This window comes from Nicotiana tomentosiformis, chromosome 12 (genome assembly GCF_000390325.3).
Source record: "Nicotiana tomentosiformis chromosome 12, ASM39032v3, whole genome shotgun sequence".
NCBI classification, from domain to species: domain Eukaryota; kingdom Viridiplantae; phylum Streptophyta; class Magnoliopsida; order Solanales; family Solanaceae; genus Nicotiana; species Nicotiana tomentosiformis.
In genome coordinates this window covers 105170145-105189744 of record NC_090823.1, presented here as the reverse complement: position 1 = coordinate 105189744, position 19600 = coordinate 105170145, and the positions used below count along the sequence as shown (strand labels likewise).

General features: G+C 34.6%; 2 protein-coding genes across 5 annotated transcripts; both read right to left on the bottom strand.

Moving 5' to 3' along the window:
- Nucleotides 1-1668: 1668 nt before the first annotated feature.
- LOC104105646 (gamma-glutamylcyclotransferase 2-1-like) lies at nucleotides 1669-4457 on the bottom strand. Of its 4 annotated transcripts, none has more exons than XM_009613999.4 (9): nucleotides 4301-4451; nucleotides 4083-4177; nucleotides 3719-3859; nucleotides 3558-3634; nucleotides 2953-3009; nucleotides 2775-2831; nucleotides 2541-2581; nucleotides 2320-2391; nucleotides 1669-2229 (listed from the first exon to the last, which is right to left on the bottom strand). In XM_009613999.4, exons 3-9 carry the CDS (start codon nucleotides 3825-3827, stop codon nucleotides 1965-1967), a joined length of 678 nt encoding a protein of 225 aa, XP_009612294.1. In that variant the 5' UTR covers nucleotides 3828-3859; nucleotides 4083-4177; nucleotides 4301-4451; the 3' UTR covers nucleotides 1669-1964. The 4 variants fall into 4 exon arrangements, with proteins under 4 accessions (XP_009612294.1, XP_018629477.1, XP_009612290.1 ...); XM_018773961.3 differs by having other exon boundaries at nucleotides 3719-3854; XM_009613995.4 differs by lacking the exon at nucleotides 4083-4177 and having other exon boundaries at nucleotides 4301-4457.
- Nucleotides 4458-7086: 2629 nt separating this feature from the next.
- Nucleotides 7087-9989, bottom strand: LOC104105645 (uncharacterized). Its single transcript, XM_009613994.3, has 2 exons — nucleotides 9700-9989; nucleotides 7087-7708 (listed from the first exon to the last, which is right to left on the bottom strand). The coding sequence occupies exons 1-2, from the start codon at nucleotides 9865-9867 to the stop codon at nucleotides 7163-7165; spliced, it is 714 nt and encodes a 237-aa protein (XP_009612289.1). The 5' UTR covers nucleotides 9868-9989; the 3' UTR covers nucleotides 7087-7162.
- Nucleotides 9990-19600: the final 9611 nt, after the last annotated feature.

Here is a 19600-nt window from a genome sequence, read left to right as displayed (position 1 = left end):
GTCATCCTCGTAATATCAGGTATGAGATCCGAAGCCAGTATACCGAGCTCAAATTTCTAAGACCGATCAAATACCGAACTCGAAGTCATCACCGAGCTCGAATCAAAATCGAACTATGATGCGAAGCGGCGTTATCGAGCTTTAGAGCCAGAGACCGACCCGTACCGAGCTCGAGTCAATACCGGGCCCCAAGTCAATATCGAGCCCGAGTCAATATCGGGCTCTAAATCTGGGAATCAACCAATACCAAGTCCGATCAAGATCGAGCCATGAGACAAGAGCCGTTACAAACGCACTCAGGAGAGAGAATCTCTGCGGAAATTTGGGAAAAGCTATTCTATTATAGGTTCCCCACTATTTTTTTTAAAATTATATCCAAAGTAGGATCCCTCCACTATAAGAGGGATGACTATTATTTCTGTAAGGAGGACACATTCAGGCATACAAACACTCTTATATTCAGATAAATACAGTAGAGACTATCCTCTTGTGAGCTTTATACATTGATTCATCTTGCTAGTTCATAAAATCGCTTCCCGATTCAATATTGGTTTGTATTTCATTCTTTACAAGTCAATATTCGATATATTTCTACTTACTTTCCGATTTGTACCAAGTTGTACCACGTATCCTTAGAACTATGTATAAATTCAACTCTATCCGTTTTTTGGGTAAACACGTATTAAACAGAACTTGCCTCTTCTTTTTGGCAACAACTAGAATTTAATTTCTCATTTAACATATGTAATTGTTTTTGCAGGTTGATTCAGCTGAAGGTAAAGTTAGAGATGAAACTCACGACTACAACGTTGCTGACAGATAAGAAATTTCATATCTTTGCCCGAAATTCACAATTTCTTACTAAGGTAAATTTTTCTAGTTATTACATGATAGCCAATCAAACTTGTCAGTTAGTCATTACATCTTAACGGCTAACCAGATACGCCTATGCTTGACAAAGGCATGTCCAGTGAACCACTCAGGCTGACATGCAAATCAAGTGTTTCATAATTACATTTGAGTGATTGTTGTTGTACATTTCATGTTAAAAAGGTTTTGTTGGTTGAACATTTCTTGTTATTTTCTTTATTGTCTTGTATTTGTCCGTATTTGATTACTTATTGTTCTCATCACGAGTTCACTTCTCGATGCCTTCCTTGCCTTAAATTCTGTCATTAGCCTACATTATACTGTACTGCTTTGTTATCATTCATTTTCTCGTTTTCCGTTATTGGTCTTTATTATACTTTGTCGGTTTATCTTGTCCTAGTAGGTGTCATGACCTAGCCTCGTCACTACTCTATCGAGGTTAGACTTGATACTTACTGAGTACTGTTGTGGTGTACTCATGTTACGCTTCTGCACATTTAAGTTTTTGCCTTCCTCCCTCTCACTTCCCGACCATTATTCCGCCAGATAGCCACAACTACACAACCTGAAGAAGAAGAACGCCGCAAAAGCACGGCATGAATATGATCAAACAATATCTAGAGTATCTAACCTTTAGACGTCTTCAAGAGCTCATTGCAGCAGGCGGTAAACATTGTAACTAATTACGAATTTAATATGTTTTAATAATTTAAAGAAAGAAAGGGATCATTGTCAACCTGCATAAGGGAAAGAAATGGCCCATCTTAGTTCTTGAATTGATCATGTACTCACAACATGTAAGCTACTAATCAAATTTCATAATATCGGGCTCAAAATAACTCAAGATCCATGTTCACGCTAGCCACAAATTCGTCTGGCTGGTTAGAATGTCAACTCAACTCGTTATCCTACCCCACTTTCTAGCTTCCTAATCTAAATTTAAAGGAAAAGAGAAAACACAGGGGACACTTTAAAAAACAGATCACTGGATATGTAACATTTTGTGGAAGACATAACTCTAGCAGTTAACTAGATTAGTCAGGTCAGAAAAGGAAAACTTCATCGTCCTAAAGAACAATGGATCATTTCCTTCGTCAGGAGTCTGCAGCAGCAGCAGCTATAGCTTCTGGCAAGGGGCGGATTTTCACAGGTGAAATGTGAGATCTGAGTGGAATTTGGGAAGGACCAAGTAACTTCTTCTCCTTTGGGAAAGATCCCACAATTCCAAGAACTTTTCGCACTTCATTAGCCAGCTCAATGATGTAATCATCTTCATGGCCAATATCATACAAAGCCTTCTCCATTTTGAATATATACTCCCTGTTATTTCCACATGGTCCAGAGGCAGTTGCAATTTGCCTGCAATATGTAAAATTAGGATGTATTAAAAGTGATTTATCTCAGAAAATATTTGAAGGAAGGAGCAGATAACAGAAGGATAAATCTCACCTAGCCATCTCTTCCAGTGGAGCAGGACCAAGATAGTATTTATTATTTACTTTGTCAGGAGTGGATGTAAACCTGAAATAAGTATTTGAATCAAGTCAATGACCATATATACTAATTCTCTACCATCTATTGTGTTCTTTGATTTGCATTTCATAGTGATTTATTAGATAGTGCTTAGATAGGAAAGAAAGATATAAAAGGACAACAGCCAAAGAACTTACACTATCACTCCAGTTAAGGCTGGATGTAAGGAGTTTTCTTCCTGAAATAGAAAGAACAAATATGTTTCAACTAAGCCAAACATGCAATTCAATGTTAACTTAAGTCACGTGTTCTGTGCCCTTTTATAACAGGATAACAAGTTCAGAATTTCAAGTTATAACATACAGTATTTTAAGAGCTTTACTAACATGAGACCAGATATCAAACAAAATATCAAAGGATTATCGACTTACAGTGAAGAAGTCCACCAAAGTCTTGCTATCATACTCGCACTCCCTTCTTTCTAAATACTGTAAACCAAACAAGAAACTATCAGGATCACTTCCAAACAATATATGTTCTGAAAAATAAATTCGCTGTTGAGAGGGTATGTAAAAAAAAAAAAAAAATTAAAGCTCAGAGTCAATGTACCTCCATTGCCTTCTTTTCTTTTTCAGGTCCTCCTCGCACACAATAAGCAGCACCCCACTGAAAGAAAATCCACAAATAAGTTGAATTGATTGGCTATGAATTAATATAAAACTTCAGTTTACTTGTGAGATCAATTTCAACATGTTAGGCTACATATGGAAAAGGTTTAAGTTAATATAAAGTGTAACGATTCTTTTACACAACCACTAATTTTAAAAAAAAAAGAATTTTTACACCGCAGTATAGTTTTACGAAGGGGAGCCAAGCGTAACTGGTAAAGTTGCTGCCAAGTGACCAGGAGGTCATCAGTTCGAGCCGTGGAAACAGCATCTTGCAGAAATGCAGAGTAAGAGTGCGTACAATAGACCCTTGTGGTCCGATCCTTTCCCGGACTCCGCGCATAGCGGGAGCTTAGTACATCGGGCTGCCCTTTAGTATAGTTTTAGTTACCACTGTTATCAGGTTTTACATATTATATATATATTAATGATTGTCATAAAGATTTACTTATGATTACCTTAGAATATGCAAATCGATATGTCTAAAACTTACTCTTCAGAGAAGAAGTTCAGAAAGGTAGTAAATGGATGCTAATATCAACTTACGCAAATGGATCCTTTGCTTTCATCCAAAGTGCAAGTTCTTGCAGGGTGTTCAGGTGTACCTCTATGATCAATGCAAGCTGATAATATATTCAACAAAAATCATGAAATTTTAGTATTTCACACTTCGACAAATAGAAATCAACAATAAGAAAATAACGTACCAAGATCAAACACACGCCTGTAATCCTTTATGTAACCAATAAATTTCTCATCATAATCAAATCCAGGGTTCCATACCAATGAACCATACCCAAAAATCCAAAATACCATGATTGTGAATCTTCCTCAATTTAATACCTGCACTATTAACCATAACATAAATTAATTTATTATTTTTCTTATTATCCGCCAATTATTTTTCTCCGTCAGGCGAAAAGGAATACAGACAACCATTAATTTCTGAAAATGGTGGGAAAAAAATAGAGTTAGAATAAAATAAAATAGGTCATAAAAGAAAAGACCAACTGGGTTTTCTAGTTGTCACATTGCGAGGTATCAGAAAAGGTCAAATCAGCTTATACTCACTCGCAAAAGATGGTCAAAACAAGAGGATAGTACAAGTGTTGCAGCTCAATGTACAACATGATTATGCACCTTCCGACGGATAAACAGAGAAAAAACTGTGAAAATCGTAGGAAACTTAAGGGGATGCATAAAATTGCAAAATGTGATGAACACCCAGAAAAGAGAAAAATCTAAATAAGGAAAAAGGGGGAAAAATGGAAATCAAATAAAATACTAACCAATAAATCTTATTATGTTCAAATCAATAAAAGGCAATGCCTTTCAAATGAAATGTTGACTCTCTTGTACACAATTTGTTCAAATAGAGAGAGCAATGTGGGTATTCTCTCTCTCTTTCTGTATCTATCACTCTTTGTGTGTCGTTTAGGGAGAAGGAGGAGAATAAAGTATTTATAGAAATTATGTATTATACCTTTCTGTATATGTATGTACGAATCTATGAGCGTGTATAATGTATGTGTCATGAAATATGCTTTCCACAAATAAAAAAATGGGAGAAAATCCTTATTGACTTTTGAATATTCTTACTGAATTATTTTTTAATAAAGATGAATGAAATACGCGTAGAAGATGGTGCTATAGCACTATTGAAGAAACAAAACTAGTTGCACCAATGGTAGAATTTTTATCGGGAATTCAAAAAATGAAAAAATTAAACATGCAAAAAGATAATGGGGCTTAACATTTAATATCTTTACATGAATTTTATTTACATTATATGCACGGTATAATTTTCGGGCGAAATCCGCCCATTTAACTCTGTCCCTAGTTGTACCTATACAAAGTACAAATGGTTCTATTTATGTCAATAAAATGTTACAATAGGCATAATTTAATTCCAGTTTCATTTCCTTAAGGGTTATAAAAGATCTTGTTTATGCAATTAGAGTTTTAGTAAATATACCAGAATAAATCACATTATATGTCATATTTTCATGCCATGTCGTTGCAATATGCTCGTATAAGATCAACGCCAGTAAAATGCATTTTGTTAAAAATTATGTTAGTATAGCAAAATCCAATTTCACCTAACTCGAACAAGTTCCTGTATTCAAAGATCATGCCAAAAGAAACCAATTTCACCTAACTCTATCAAAATCAATGTCATGCCTTGTACGTGACAACAGTATTTTAATAGTATTTCCCAAGTACTATTTTATTATATTTTCCATCTCTTCAAATCTTTGACATTTGAGTGAGTCAACAAACTTGTATATATGTATATGTATGTATGTTAATGGCATTTTTGCATGATATGAAAGAGCAGTACAAATGAATGCCTTTTTGAGTCCACAAACGTTGTTTACAACTTAGTACTACCATTCAATAAAATTAAGAAAAGGAAAGAAAATATTAATAGAAAAAAAAAAAAAAAAGGAAAAGCCTAGGTTCATTGAACCTGGACAGTTTCCTTAATTCACTCGTTTTCCGCAATTTTTTATCAAAATTTAATGCGGTGATATTGGGGAAGTTAAATTTCATGGAAAAATCTTGAACTGAAAACAAGTCGCTCAATAGATTCTTGAAAATCTTATCCATAAATGTACTTTAAAGACTATTGTTAAACATATTAAAAATTCATTGAATCTAGTCGACAAAGAGAGGTTTAGACAAATAGAAAAAGAATTTAAAGAATTAAGGTAATAATATTATGGATTAATGTTCAATTTTTAGCATAAATGGAGCTATATGATTATTTATATTTATTCAAAGTTCAAACATTAACGAGTTTGATTTTTGTACTGATAAAAAAATAATATATATACAATAAATTATTAAATGTGCACGAAAACTAATCGGAACACAATCAAAATTAGTAGGAGTAACATCAACTTTGACGAAAGGAAAAGGGACATGAGGTACAAAAATTGATGCCATTGCACATGGATATTTTTTTTGTATAGACCATCCTTGTCCTATCAATTAACATAACATGTGCGGTTCAAACTTCAAAAAATCCATTATTCCATCTTCAAGATCCTTGCAAAGGTCCAACAAATGGCATTTTTCGGTTTTTAATTAGCAGATCAATCAAAGTAAATCTTTAGATTTTTTACTTGTTCGGTTTGATTTATTCCTTTTTAAAATAAATTGCATTAATCAAAATCACAAGAAGCAATTCCTTTTTATTTTTCTTGGGAGTTGATTTGCTTCAAGATTGAAAGCTGCTTTGTGATTACTGATTTGGGGCCAATATTCTTGTTGTCCAAAGGCTTCTGTAACTGGACCCAACTAATAACGAGAATAGCAAAACGTAGACCGAGAAAATAGGCCAATATTACGCAACAAGCTGGTTTGTATATATAGAAGCCACTGGAAATTATACCCAATGTCTTTAAAAATAGATGGTATTGATTTCCCACTTGTCTCGTGACCAAACCTTTAATATTAGAAGTTAAAAGTGTTGTTCATGTGGCAAACGAGATATAACACTTGTTAAAGCTGAAGTTCCGCCCTTGGGGTAAGCAGGTAAAAAAATCAATAGTGGCACTGAAGTGTCCTATTTGTGCAAATCACCCTAGAAGCGGAGTCGCTTTCCGCTTGTTTTATTAGTTATAATTGAATTTTCTAGCTTATATAGTCATCGGTATTGTTATTTTTGGTTAAAGACGATAATATATTTTAGATATTTAACCTTAATTCATTAAGGTTAAGCATGGTTCTCTTTCCCATCAAAAGGTAAAAGGGGTAGTGTTGTTTCTCAAGAACAAAATGTTAAGGGTGCTAAATGAAATAATTCATAAAGTAACTCCAAAATAGAGTTGATTCTTGCAATTGAAGTTTTCTAGCAATAAGACAAACACTAATTATAGTTATAGGTAGTAAATATTTATAGTTCTTGAGCCGATGGTTTATCGGAAATAGTCTCAGGGTAGATGTAAGATCTGTGTACACACTGCCTTCCCAAGACCGCACTTGTGAAATTTCATTGGGTGTGTTGTTGTTGTTTAGTAAATATTTATAGTACTAAATTAAATGCAGAATTAATATAGATTGGACGAAGTTCAAACTAAATCAAACTGATTAATTACAACAATGATATTGATAATATATAGTCCATCAGTTAGGTATATCTTTTCTCACACAGATACAAATTCAGTACCATTACCATTCTGAGGAGGGTCCATTTTACCCTTTGCGTTACAAAACACAAAGTCAAGATTATAAAACATAGGAACTATAGTAATAAAACACAAGAAGACTAAGACAGGCCCAAAAATCCAAAGCAAGAGAGGCAAAGCAGCATAAAACAACCTATTACCTACAGTGTTAAGAAAAAACCCCTTTTCTAATAACTCTGAGACATATTCTGGACTCACTATTCCCAAATTGTCTGCTGGGCAATTGATGAGGAAATTCACTTGGTTTATGAACCTTATAGATAAAGTGTGACAAATGAATGAGAATAGGAAAATGAGTAGAACTGTCACATATTTTAGTGCCACCATGAATTCTCCATGTGCCCCATAAACGGCGTCGTTTAATGGTTTTTTGACACTGTAAGTGCTACTTATTACAGCTGCAAGGCCTGAACAGAGAAGGACTGATGTGGTTGCCATTAAGGTTGCTCCCATAATTGTGTTTCGAAGTGTTTGAACTCCTAAGATGTTTTTCTTCTCATTATCCTGCAAAGTCGAAAATAGTTTATATTTTGTACAATGATGAGTACCTGAAAAGAATTTTTACACTATCATATTTTTTAACTTGGCCTGCTATAACCAGTTAAATCACATTGAGAGCATATAAATTCTTTATATTATCGGTGTCTATGTATTATAACTTAAGGTCATGAATTGAAAAGGAAACAAAAAGTTGGTTTAAGTCTATGCATTCGTTGATCAATGGTATACAAATTATTTACTACTATGTTTTATCACTATTTAGTAATCATTAATTGGTAATATGTAATAAATAATAGGTAACATGTTATAGCATGTAATAATTCTTTACATTGTCACACATATAACTTAAATCCTAAATGGAAAGATTATTTAGTGTAAGTTAAGGACAACATGATTGGATTTTTGACGAGGATTGAATGGTAAATCAGTAGTGACATAGATGATTGCATACTGTCCAAAAAGATGAAAACCCTTTGGTTAATGAGTGGAAGCAAAGAAGATTACCTTGATTTCTTATATATAATGAAGTTGAGTTGGATATCACACCTTGATTCCTAATTAAGTTGATAAAAATCGTATAATGGAAGTCTATATATTGCTCTTTTTCTTTTGTTGTTTTCCTGGTTTCTCTGTGTTTGAAGTACTTTGTTTAACATTAATAGCAGCTAAGAACTTATGGAAAAGAGTTTAACTTATACACACCGTCAATATAAAAAATTATCTACACTATCAAGTATTAATCAAACCATATCTTTAGATAAATCTTCTTAAGATATGATATTTGTAGTCTTGAAAATAAGATAGATTACATATACGCCAACAACATGTAAAAATGATCTGATGATATTTGAAGCTCTCGGTGTATATAACTTAAACACTATTGAGAATTCTACTAATTGTAACTGTTAAGCCAATCTAAAGCTAAAAGCCAAACGTCATTCCACTTTTATAAAAGAAAACACAAGTGTAGGCAAGCTTACTTAGTAGGAAGCCTAACACCTTTAATGTAAACTTTTTCTTTATCTCATAAAACTATTAATTATAGGACAACTTTGAACATTACAAGCAATTACTTGCTTCTCTTTTCTTCCTTCATCCGTTACAGTATTAGCTACACACGAGAAATGCTTTTATCATGTTGTAACAACTCTAACAAACCCTCATCAAAAGAAAAATCGAAAAGAAGGAAGCCTTGGAAACGGATTTTCAGACATGCAGTTTGGTGATTTTCTTATGTTTTATGAATTTTGATGAAACCCTTAACATAGCAAGCAATACATGCTTCCTTCTCTCTCTCAAAGAGATGTAAATTATAAACAAAGATCCAATTGATCACCACGACTATATTGTAAATATGCAGTTAGACGTAACACGATTTCCAAAGAAAAAAACTTTAATCGAGTCGATGGAGAATGTGATTACAAATTTTGAGTTTGTTGAGCTTTCAAGTATAAAACGATTTTGAAGGAACATAAACATTTGGAAAATACTGCCCACAAAGTGCATTCTCATCAAAGAATGCTAAATGCAAAATGGCCCTTTGGAGGAAAACATAAATCATCAAACAACTCATTTTAAAGAAGTTACTATCGAGGCTTACAGTCTAATGGTAACACGTAAGAGCCTGTCACACAAGATGTATGAGTAATTAAATTCAATTCTTGTTTTCCGCCTTCGGTTTCGTTAATCCCACAATGCAATAGAAAGTATTTTTTTCTCTTCAAAAACAGTACTTGCAAGAAGCTAGAGCAAGTAAAAAACTTGTGTAGATAATGGTACCATTAGCCCCTTGCTGAATGCAATTAGTCTCTTTCTACTTAAAGATTATGTTGCTTAAACTCTCCAAAAATATTGTCTCTTCCTCAAAAAATACACTACTTTTTTGGAGAATCCAACATGTATGTACTCGAGTGCATGTTTGAAGGTCCGAACAACATAGACTAAAGGTATATATATGACAGAAAAAGTCTCTAAAAAAAAGAAGAAGAATTTACCTTCATGATAGCAGAAACCCACAAACGCCTTCCACTAGAATTGGTTCCAATAATGGTAGTAAGAGGTTGAGTTCTAACCTTATGCCATAACCAAACATGATATCCCATGCATATCATAAAACCCAATGGCACCAATATTACATCCAAATAACACTTCCTCCATTCCATTTCTCTCTTGCTTTCCTGCTCTTCTTTTCTTTTCTTAGTAGAGTGAGTTTTTTTGCGTGTCTTTAATTCTCTTGTTGAAGAATGAGTTACTTTCTCTCTTGTGCTTCTGTCGGGTTTATGTGTTAGCATGCACTATATGTATAGATTACCAATAAAATGAACATAGACTATTTTGGGTGCTATGTACGAAATTAAAGTAAAAAAGGTGTCCAAAATTAAAATTAAAAAGTAGAGCTCCACTACGTTATAAATTAGAGACATGCTTCTAATCATGAGTCCGAAATTATTTGTCTGTTTCTTCACTTTTATTTTTTATCTTCAGGTTTTGCTTCTGCTTTTTTGAGAGAAAAAGAATACTTCCAATCGAAAGATGTCTACAGCATTCAACATATATATATATATAATCTCATCTGCATGTTGAAATGCAACAACCAAAAGGGAAAGCATGCATTGTTACTGTTTTTTTCCAAGTTGTAGTATTAAATTTGTTTTTTCGTCGGCTGACGAGATTATGAGATAAAGATTGCTGATCTAGAGGGAGGCCAGCCCGGTGCACAAGATATCCCGCATTCACGCAGAGTCCGGAAAAAGACCGCACCCTAAGCGGTGTGATGTAGACAACCTAACATAATGCAAGCATTAGTGGCTACTTAAACACTAAAAGAGGAACTTCCAAAATGTTAGATGTAGATTTCAATGATGAAGAACAACATATTATTGTGTGCAGGATCACTTGAGATGTAAAGAAGGATACGAGCAAATCTATCAATGATGTACGGAGGAAGACAAGAAAGGAAGAAGTAAAAGAACCAAGGAAAAAGATATGTCATCGGAAGCAAGAAAGGAAGGTCCAAGATTAAAGCAATATGAAAACCAGGATAATTGGTGGAAAGAAGGAAGCACCAAGATTCACGGAGATCTAAATTAAAATTACGCATACCCTGATTGCTGAAGATATGTGTAGAAAAGAAAGGCTATCATTCCCACTGATTAAGGAACAACTTAAGGACCAATTATAGGGGAGATCGTCTTTCGAAGAAGGAAAAGACCGACAGTCATGAACCATCTATAGAAGCTCCGCACTTATTCTTGGAATGATTCATAACAGATTCAATTCCAAGGATCAATTCCCTTGGGATCGCAAATATCTCAACGATCTGCCAAAGATGCGTCAAGCCAAGCTCAAGTATATAATGAAGTCTGTCAAGGAAGAATCATATACTTTGATCGTACCAATTTCATACTCTTTGTTCTACTCTAAACAAGCATTGTAATCTTAGCAAAGTTTACTATATAATTAGTAGAGAGAAGAAAGAGAGGAAAATATTGGTGGGGCATTGTATCCAAAATATCACGAGCGTACTTAGATTCAAAAGTGAGTTGGTATTTGGGGATAACATCAACACAATTGTACGAAACTTTCAAGGAGCTTTGAAAAGAGAACACCCTTGCTACCCAAAGGGACTGGAGTAGGATTCACATTAAATACAAACCGGTATAAAAATCTAGTTATCTTTAATTCCTGCACTTTATTTCTGCTTTCAGTTATACTCCATCTTTATTTCAAGTCAACTAATTGGTAAACTAGTCAACTACTTAGGATAGAAAAAGAAAGATCGGCAATTCATCTCTCCTCTTGTATTTTCAATTGGTATCATAGTAGGTCTCACATATTTATCTTTTGCTTAACAGCTAGTGAGAAAAGATCATGTCAAATCAAGTAACTAGTGGAGCACTCTTTCAAGAAGGGACATCGCAAGTAAGGCCACCATATTTCAATGGACAACACTTCTCTCATTGGAAGGTGCTCATGGAAATTTATGCAAAGTCCTATGATGTCAACTTATGACGTGTTATAAAAAAGGGAAATTATCCACTTCCAGTAGCAAGACAATCACCCACTGATTCTGAAGATATAGATGAATACACTGACGAGCAAATGGTTGCTGTCCAAGTTAATGCTAAGGCACAAAACTTGCTCTATAATGCTATAAGTGGAGAAGAATATGAGAAAATTTCAAGATGTGATACCGCCAAGGAAATGTGGGACAAACTAAAAGTTACTTATGAAGGAACCAACATAGTGAAAAAGACTCAGATAAATTTATTGGTTCACGACTATGAACTCTTCCAGATGAAAGAAGGTGAATCCATTGAGAAAATATTTGCAAGATTCAGCAAAATCATTGGCGATCTGAAAGCCTTTGATAAACCTTACTCAAGTGGTGATCAAGTTCGAAAAATCCTGAGGAGTTTGCCTACCACATGGCAGACAATATTAGTTGCACTTGAATCTCAAGATTTGGACAAACTATCATATGATGAACTACGTGAGATCTCATAGCCTTTGAGAAAATATATCTCAAGAAGACGCGCCAGGAAAAGAAGAAGAAAATAATTGCATTCAAAACTACAACTAAGGGACCTGAAAACGATATTGATGATGACGCAGAAGCTCTTGAAAAAAAAATTGCCATGGTGTCGAGAAACATGAATGGATTGATGAGAAGATATAGAAACACAAAAAAAAGGGAAGGATATAATCTAGAAGAACCAGGCGATACATTGAACAAGACAAAAATGATAGAAAGTGTTTTGAACGTGGAAGGTATGGTCATATTCAAGCTGAATGACCAGATCTTAAAAGAAAAGTCTCCAGAGGGTTCAATAAAAATAAATCATTCGGAAGCTGAAGTGATAAAGATAGCTCAAAACATGAAGAAATAACAAACCTGTGTTTCGTGACTATTTTTGAAAAATGATATGAACAAATATTTTGGTTACTGAACTGATGAAGATGCATCAGACGATGAATGCAAAGAAGATGCTGAAAATTGCTTCATGGCACGTGGTGAAACAAGCGAGGTAAGACTCTATAACTGTGATAGATGTAACGAATTACAGGATATTCTTGACCTTACCCTAAAGGAGTCTCAAAAAATGCTAAATGAATTAAAGAGGCTCAATAGGAAAAAGAAGGACTGGGAACTTAAACTTGAAGTATGTGAAATCGAAAGAGACGTTCTTCAAAATGAGATTCAAGAATTGCAAATGCAACTTAATGGCATGCGCAAATCCACCAGTCATAGTTCTGTTAAGTCAAACCAAGCGACTTACAAGTCAACAGGAAAAAGACCTGTTAGAACTGAGTCTACAAGTACTAATACAAGTGGTAGATCAAAAACTGGATCAACCCCTGTGTGTCATTACTGTAACAAGGTTGGATATAAATATTCTTTCTGTAGACTTCGTAAATCTAATATTTCAGGATGGATTTGGAAATCAAAAAACAATCCTGATCCTAGTGGAACTAACCAACAAGGACCCAAGCAAGCATGGGTATCTAAAAGAAGGTGATAATTCTATTTTGCAGAAACGCCGTATAAAAAGTCGCAAAGGAAAATGGTACTTAGACAGTGTGTGTTCCAGTCACATGACAGGTGACAATAATCTATTCAAATAAGTCACAAAAATAAATAGAGGAAATATTAAATTTGGTGATGATTCAAAAGGAAATATTGTTGGTACCGGTACAGTTCCATTCAGTAATAACTGTGATATTACAGAAGTACACCTTGTGGATAGACTCAACTACAATCTCTTAAGCATAAGTCAACTATGTGATTCGGGATATGAAGTTAAATTCAAGAAAACAAGGTGTGCCATTGAAGATGAGTCAGGTAAAGTCATTCTCCCGGGAAAAAGATATGGAAATGTATACATTTTAGACGGCATTGAAAAAATCTATATGGTCATATTTGTTTGGAATCCATATCTAATGATCCATGGCTATGCCATAAAAAACTTGACCATGCAAGCATGCATTTAATTGAAAAACTCTCCAAGTATGATCTAGTTATTAGCCTTCCTAAATTCAAATTTTCTAGAAATCATGTATGTGATGCATGCCAGATTAGCAAACAAACTATAAACTCTTTCAAAGCCAAAGACATTGTATCCACAACCAAGCCCTTACAATTACTTCACATGGACTTGTTTGGACCTACTAGAACTGCTAGTATTGTAGGTAAACGATATGTTTTTGTTATTGTTGATAATTATTCACGTTTTACATGGGTAATTTTCTTATCTCATAAAGATGAATCTTTGAATTTTTTTTGAGATTTTCTAATTGAAAGAGAAAAAGGGTATCTCATCTCAACCATACAAAGTGACCATAGAGAAGAATTTAAAAGCAGAGCCTTTGAAGAATTCTGCAACGATCAAGGATACACTCACAATTTCTCAGCCCCAAGATCACCCCAACAGAATGGTATAGTTGAACGCAAGAATAGAACTCTGCAAGATATGGCCATAACAATGATATTAGAACATTCACTGTCAAATTATTTTTGGGCAGAAGCAGTAAGCACAATATGTCATATCCTCAATAGATGTCTCATAAGACCCATTTTGAAGAAGACTCCATATGAATTATGGAAAGGCAAAAGGCCTAATATAGGCTATTTTCATCCGTTCAGAAGTAAATATTTCATCCACAATAATGGTAAAGTCTTGAAAAGTTTGATCCAAGGAGTGATGAATGTATTTTACTTAGTTATTCTATTAATAGTAGATCCATTAGAGTTTACAACAAACATATTTTCTTTGTAGAGGAATCAGTGTATGTTATATTTGATGACAATAACACTATGGTCGATAAAGGAATCATTGCAGGTGATGAAGATGTCAGTCAAGAAGCATCACAGACAAACAAGTCACAAAAGTCGACTGATAGTACAGACATTGTCACAGAGTCGACTAGTGAACCTGTTAGCAACCATACTGAACTACAAAAAGAGTCAACTACTCCTATAGTTGGAACGCGACCAAATGAATAGAGAAGCGAATCAGAATATCCTTAAAAGTTTATCATAGGCGATCCAAGCGAAGGAATGAAAACCAAGGGAGCTCTCAAGAAGAAGGCAAACATTGCACTCATTTCTCAAATCGAGCCAAAGAAAGTTGATGAAGCCTTAAAAGACTCTAGCTGAGTACAAGCTATGCAAGATGAACTCGATTAATTTGGCAAGAATCAAGTCTTGGAACTATCACCTAAGCCAGCAAATGCTATTGTTGTTGGAACCAGATGGGTGTTCAGAAACAAGTTAAATGAGGATGGAAAGGTAGTCAGAAACAAAGCCAAATTAGTATCTCAATGCTATTCACAACAAGAAGGAGTCGACTATAATGAAACCTTTACTCCGGTAACTCGGTTAGAATCAATTCGTATTCTTCTTGCATATACATCCTTTAAAGGTTTTAAACTTTTTCAAATAGATGTTAAAAGTACTTTCCTAAATGGATTTATTGACGAGAAGGTATATGTAAAACAACCTCATGGTTTTGAAAACTCACACGTTCCTTACCATGTGTATAAGTTGACTAAAGCCTTGTATGGACTCAAACAAGCTCCTCGAGCATAGTACGAAATGATCAGTTCATTCCTAATTGATCATGGATTGACAAAAGGTAAAGTAGATACTATGTTATTTATCAAAAGATTATTTGAAGATAATCTCATTATCCAGGTCTATTTTGATGATATTATTTTTGGAAGTGCTAACTCTCTCCAGTGCAAGGAGTTTTCTAATCTCATGTGGAGTGAGTTCGAAATGAGTATGATAGGAGAACTCATATTTTTTCTTGGACTTTAAATTCAACAATTTGAGAAGGGAACTTTTATCTGTCAGACCAAGTACACAAAAGAATTGATTCAAAAATTTTGCATGAGCTATGCTAAAGAAATTGGTACACCAATGAGTCCATCAACAAGTCTTAACAAAGACGATAAGGGAAATTCAATGGATGGAACAAAATATCGTGGGATGATTGGCTCTTTATTTTATTTAACTGCTAGTCGACTAGATATCATGTTTAGTGTGTTTAAGTGTGCCAGGTTTTAATCAGCTCCTAAGGAACCGCATCTGATAACAGTAAAGCGGATAAATCATTATCTTATCAGAACTATTTCTTACGGACTATGGTATCCACAATCTAATAATTTTAAGCTTGAAGTTTTTTCAGATGCTGATCTTGCAAGGGATCAAAAAGATAGGAAGCACCAGTGGAACATGTTAATTATTGGGAAAGGTATTAATATCCTGGAACAACAAGAAATAAGGCTCAGTTGCACTGTCCATAACTGAGGCAGAGTACATTGCCATTGGATAGTATTATGCACAATTACTTTGGATGTCTCATTAATTTGGTGACTATGAATTATCTTTTAAACCTATTCAAATATTTTATGATAATTCTAGTGCTATATGCCTTTCAAAAAATCATGTGCATCATTCTAGAGCTAAGCATATAGATATTAAGCATCACTTCATCAGAGATCATGTCATTAAGGGAGATATAGAATTATCGTTTGTTAGCACTATTGATCAATTAGCAGATATTTTTTACAAAGCCCTTGCTTGAAGATAGATTCTGCACTTTGAGAGAATTACTTGGCATTGTTCTACTTAATCTCAAAAATTAGGACTTATGTGTTAATTTTAATTCTTTGTATGGCTAATGTTTGCTTTTATGTGTAAGAGTTCATTAATTGTGCGCCTCCGTTTTTCCTCTCTTTTCCCATCAGTCACAACTCTCTAGGAAGGAAAATCAATCATCGTGTCTTTTCATTGACGCCTTTTCCTTTTCTGTACTCAACTGTCAAATCTCCTCTTTTTAACCTTCTCAATCACTCCCCTTCTTCATTCATTGGTTATATCGCTCAGAAACCATTCTCCTAAATTCTTCAATGGAGAAACACTCAGAAAATCGCTCTGCCTCCACCCGTAAGGGTACCCGTTCCATGGACCAGCAGATTTAGGTTCCGATCATTTTGAAAGTTTTGCCTCCTACCAGGCAGAGCCATCTAACTATACTCACCGAATGAACGAGAAAGACTTTGGAAAGCAACCCATGGAACCCCCTAAGAAATCCAAAATAGACCTCTCAAGCTCTCTAGAGCCAAAACTCAATTTATGGGATACTCCATATAGGGACTCCTTCATTATCCTCAAAGAGAAGCCCATTGCCCATAACAGAGTGATTGATCTGAATGACATGGAAGCCCTCAACTATAAGGTAAAAGAACTTTTTGAATTCCAAGGTTGGTCAAATTTCCTTTCTCTACCTCCTCCTAAAGTCTATGAATCCCTAGTTAGGATGTTCTATACTAATATTTGTTCTAATAAGCATGATAAGTTAGAATCTTTAATTCTAGGGAAGCGCATTATTCTAGATTGTGCCCTATTTGACTCAAATTTTCAATGTAAGTGTTTTGATTTTTCCATGCTTTTTCAAAAATACATGTCCTGAAGATTTTAAAATTATCTTTGATCAAGAAAAGCACTGCATAGCTGAGTCTCCCTCTGATTTTCTTCCTAACCAGTTAGGTCCTAGTGATGTTAGTTTTGAAACTAGGGTTCTCGCTCACATTGTAGCAATAACCCTTCTCCCTCGCACTGGTTCATTCTCCACTTTCTCTCAACGAAATACTTTTCTTGTTTATTATCTAGTGACCAAGCTTAAAATCAAATTGTCCTCCTGGGTCATAAATATTTTGGTTGAAAGTGCTGATGACCCTACTAGTCTTCCTTATGGTATGGTTATCACTCATCGCCTAGGAGCCCATAACATCTCTATTTCCTATTACCCATTTGTCTCTGTCACCAAATCTTACAATTTTAGAGCTTTTGCCAGTATGGGGTATGTGTGTGTTAAGGGTACCTGGGTGAAGAAGCAGGAAGGAGAAATCAAGACTGTTCAGACTAAATCGAAGGCCAAAGCTTCTGGTTCTCATATTGGTATGAGTAATCCCGGACTTGTAGAGAAATTGACTGCCATTGACAACAAGCTGACAATTATCAAGGACCTTCTTGCCTCAATCCAATCAACCATTGGGGATATTCATGCCATATCCAAGGAGACAGGATCCAATATATCAAAGATAGGGGTCAAGATTCTCAAATTAACAGAAATTGCAGTCAAAGCTTTCAAAGAGATGCATGACAAGATCGATGGGGTGTCTATTTCACTAAATGCTAGCTTTGATCGTCTGAAGGAGGCTATTTACAACACTCTCACTTACTTCATGCGTCCTTTGTTGTGAATTGGTGGATGTTTAAGATAATTATTTTTGCTGTTTTGGACTGGTTCACCAATCATTGGATGTTTTTTTTGTTTTTTGTTGAACTCTTACTATCTTTGCATGCCTATCACTGCATTTATGGTTGCCTAGTTTGCTTGCAATACTTATGTCTGTAATGTTTTGTTGTTGTTCTATGTTTATATAATCCTTTTAGTTGATGCCAAAAGGGGGAGAAATGAGTTTATAGTGCAGGTAAACAAGTAGCGCCAATTTTTTTGTCACCTACGGAGTCAACTACAACTATTTATAATTGTCCTGTTGACGGGGAGTCGACTACAAGTATTTAGCAAATACTGTTTTGTTGAGGCTGTTGAGGGGGAGTTTTGCTTAGGGGGAGTCAACTACAGCATGACGGGAGTCGACTACAACAGAGAAGTAAATTACTTTTATATGTTATTTTGTTATCATAAAAAATGGAGAGATTGTTAGATGTAAATTTCAATGATGAAAATGACATATTATTGTATGCATGATCACTTGAGATATAAAGAAGGATGCGAGCAAATCTATTAATAATATACGGATGAAGACAAGAAAGTAAGGAGTAAAAGAACCAAGGCAAAAGATGTCAACAGAAGCAAGAAAAGAAGGTCCAAGATTAAAGCAATATGACAACCAGGATAATTGGTGGAAAGAAGGAAGGCCCAAGATTCACAGAGATCTGAACTAAAATTATGCCTACCCTGATTGCTCAAGATATGTGTCGAAAAGGAAGACTATCAATCCCATGGATTAAGGAATAACTTAAGGACCAATTATAGGGGATCCTCTTTCGAAGAAGGAAAAGACCGGCAATCATGAACTATCTATAGAGGCTCCACACTTATTCTTGGAATGAATCATAACAGATTCAATTCCAAGGATCAATTTTCTTGGGATCGCAAATATCTACGGTCTGCCAAAGATATGTCAAGCCACGCTCAAGTATACAATGAAGCCTGTCAAGGTAGAATCATATACTTTGATCGTACCAATTTCATACTCTTTGTTATACTCTAATCAAGAATTGTAATCTTAGCAAAGTTTATTGTGTAATCAGTAGAGAGAAGAAAGAGAGAGAAATATCGGTGAGGCATTGTATCCAAAATATCATGAGCGTATTTAGATTCAAAAGTGAGTTAGTATTCGGAGATAATATCAACACAATTGTACGAAACTTTTAAGGAGCTTTGAAGAGAGAATACACTTGCAACCCAAGGGGACTGGAGTAAGATTCACATTGAATCCGAACCAATATAAAAATTTGTGTGTCTTTAATTCTTACACTTTATTTCTGCTTTCAGTTATACTCTATCTTTAATTTAGTCGACTAATTAGTAAACTAGTCAACTAATTAGGATAGAAAATAAAAAATCGGCAATTTACCTCTCCTCTTGTACTTCCACAAAAGAGGAAATATATTAATGTATCTTTGCTATTAACTGTGTTAGTAATTACTTCACATAGTTTAGCGGAAAAGGTCAAAAAACTAATGAAGATAAAACCATACAGAATAATCTTGAAGTAGAAAGAGGAAGCGATCGAGAACTTTATGAAGTGCATTTCATATGTGTTTACTTTGAAAGTAAGGCTGTTTAAACTTTTTGA

Excerpts from the sequence above, each read along its gene's own strand:
- LOC104105645 (XM_009613994.3), bottom strand. The coding sequence starts at position 9,867 with ATGGAATGGAGGAAGTGTTATTTGGATGTAATATTGGTGCCATTGGGT. Across the intron at positions 7,709-9,699 it reads GGGTTTCTGCTATCATGAAG|GATAATGAGAAGAAAAACAT; the intron begins GTAAATTCTTCT and ends TCGACTTTGCAG.
- LOC104105646 (XM_009613995.4), bottom strand. The coding sequence starts at position 3,827 with ATGGTATTTTGGATTTTTGGGTATGGTTCATTGGTATGGAACCCTGGA. Across the intron at positions 3,010-3,557 it reads AAAGCAAAGGATCCATTTGC|TGGGGTGCTGCTTATTGTGT; the intron begins GTAAGTTGATAT and ends ATTTTCTTTCAG. Across the intron at positions 2,582-2,774 it reads CTTTGGTGGACTTCTTCACT|GAAGAAAACTCCTTACATCC; the intron begins GTAAGTCGATAA and ends TTTCTATTTCAG.